The 2,243-nt window shown below is 38.8% G+C and overlaps 1 protein-coding gene across 1 annotated transcript in view; it reads left to right on the plus strand.

Moving 5' to 3' along the window:
- Positions 1-1,672: 1,672 nt before the first annotated feature.
- The window catches only part of LOC110032070 (phenolic glucoside malonyltransferase 2-like), a 4,270-nt gene continuing 3,699 nt past the window's right edge, over positions 1,673-2,243 (plus strand). The window contains exon 1 of the mRNA XM_020735583.1: positions 1,673-2,139. Within this exon, the coding sequence (XP_020591242.1) occupies positions 1,702-2,139 (438 nt within the window). The 5' untranslated portion in view covers positions 1,673-1,701. The remainder of the gene's footprint in view (positions 2,140-2,243) is intronic.

A 2,243-nucleotide genomic window follows, 5' to 3' on the forward strand; every position in this document is an offset into this window, starting at 1 on the left:
TGTCAAAGAGATGTTTTTACATACCCAAAAATCTTTCTAATTTAGAAAAAGTCGTGAATTCTTCTATTGTTAGGGTTGGAGCCACTCCGTCCTTACATTGCGAAGGGGGCAGCGGAGGTTCGGTGACGACTTTCCTTTTAATCCCTACTGACCACCCTTAGTAGGAAAAGAGGCTCGCTCATTTTCCTCAACAGTTGCACCAACACTCAGGCCAGAAGCCAAATGAGGGTTCACCGCCGATGTTTTCTTCAATGATCGATTATCATAGCTATCAAAAGAGGCAACTTGATCGATCTGCTCAGGTTTGGGTGTTGTCTACTTCTTTTTCTTTATAACTCTTACTTTTTCTTCATGTGTTTCTTGCCCAAATCATCGGTCATGGTGTCGATCGAAAAACTTTAGAGTGAAATGATTGGAATGTTATAACTCGAGCCTCATGCCCTTATTTATAGTGTTTGTTTGATACAATAAACAAAATCGAATTTATTATTAAGTTATTTTTTTTTATTTATGTGTCATTTATTGCTCGTTAATTTTCCTATCTGCATCGTGGCACTTGTCATCAAGAAGCAGGAAAATCGGGGAACTACATATATACTACAAAAAATGTCAGCACAAATCTTGAGGAGATCGAACGACCAGATATAGAGGCATTAGAAAGAAGTTCCGAGCTATAGAACATAAGTCTCGCCAACGAATAGTCGGTTGGCTTTACGACAGAATCGACCGACTTAAAGTTCTGAACGACTGAGGTTTCTGGCCGACAGAACCATCAAACGAAAGAACATAAATAAGTGAACGAGCATTTTTGTCGAGCAACTGGATCTCTATCAAAAAAATATGGTCGACCTCTACAGTCGACCTACGTCAATTTGTTTTGTTTGATCAAGACTTTGGACAATCAACCGATGTCAACTTTTATGGTTGTTACCATGTAATCTTTATTTCGACAAACGCGCGTTGATTCAATCATTCAAACAGTTGTAGTAATTAATCTTTCCTTATATGTAATTGTATCCTGAAGACCTATATAAATAGAAAATTATGACATTAATAAAAGGACCTTCTAAACTATATTTTACAATCATATTTTATAGCACGATAGCTTAAAAAAAAAAAAGTTAATGTTTGAATTTCTTAAACGCAACATGTAAAATATTCTCGACAATCATTAAAAAGTTAATTTTTCTACAACAACTCTGCAATTATCATTAAAATACTTAAAAGCATCTTATCATTTAGGTCGAGACTTAAATTGGTTTGGTCCCGACACGATCAACTTGTCATCACATTAATAAAATTACTTTTCTTCTACCATGATCCCACTAAATCCTTTTATTATCACTCTTATATGTTTACTTAAGGAGCATTTTCATACATACCAACCCAATTTCTATGTATTTACATACGTGGCACGCAGCGATTGGAATCCTGATACAGTTTTACACCTGATGCACTATTTTCTCAATCATACTGGTTTTGGGTGGCTAAATTTTAAATTTTAAGTGGTAAAGGTGTAAAATTTGAAATTTGGGGTGGTATATATGTAAAAACCCCAATAATTTTGTTGGGGGTTGGGTAAGGAAGACCGTTAGTTGGACAAACGAAGACCGTTTGGTTTAAGAAGTAAATCACCTTCACGCTGTTGCGCACTACTTATAAAGTTCACTCCAATCTTCGAAGCCCTCCATCCCCCCAAACATGGTAGCCCTAAAACTTCTTCAGCAATGCCGGATTTCTCCACCGCCGTCCACCGTTCCCCGGCCGCCTCTCCCCCTCACCTTCTTCGACATACCCTGGCTCAACGTCAATCCCGTCGACCGCCTCTTCTTCTACCGTTTTCCTCACTCGACCGCCGAGTTTCTCGAGTCTCACCTCCCCAATCTCAAATCCTCCCTCTCCCTCACCCTGAGCAGTTTTTACCCCCTCGCCGGAACCATTCGCCGGTCCTCTCCGGATGACAATCGTTTCGAACTCTGTTATTGTGAGGGTGACTCTGTTTCTCTCACTGTATGCGAGTTTGAAAATATCAATTTTGAGGAGTTTTCCGGCTATCACCGGCGGCCGTTTGGGAAGCTGCTTTTGTTGGTTCCTTCGCTGCATAAGTCTGACGAAGCACAGCCGGTGTTCGCCGTCCAGGTTAAGAACTATAATTTATATCAGGATAATAACGTATAAGGTTTAAAGTTGTCAGATAAATCTTATTTATTTATATATCTTCCATCTAAAATTTCATATATATA

The sequence above is a fragment of the Phalaenopsis equestris genome, unplaced genomic scaffold (genome assembly GCF_001263595.1).
Source record: "Phalaenopsis equestris unplaced genomic scaffold, ASM126359v1 Scaffold000877, whole genome shotgun sequence".
Classification (NCBI taxonomy): domain Eukaryota; kingdom Viridiplantae; phylum Streptophyta; class Magnoliopsida; order Asparagales; family Orchidaceae; genus Phalaenopsis; species Phalaenopsis equestris.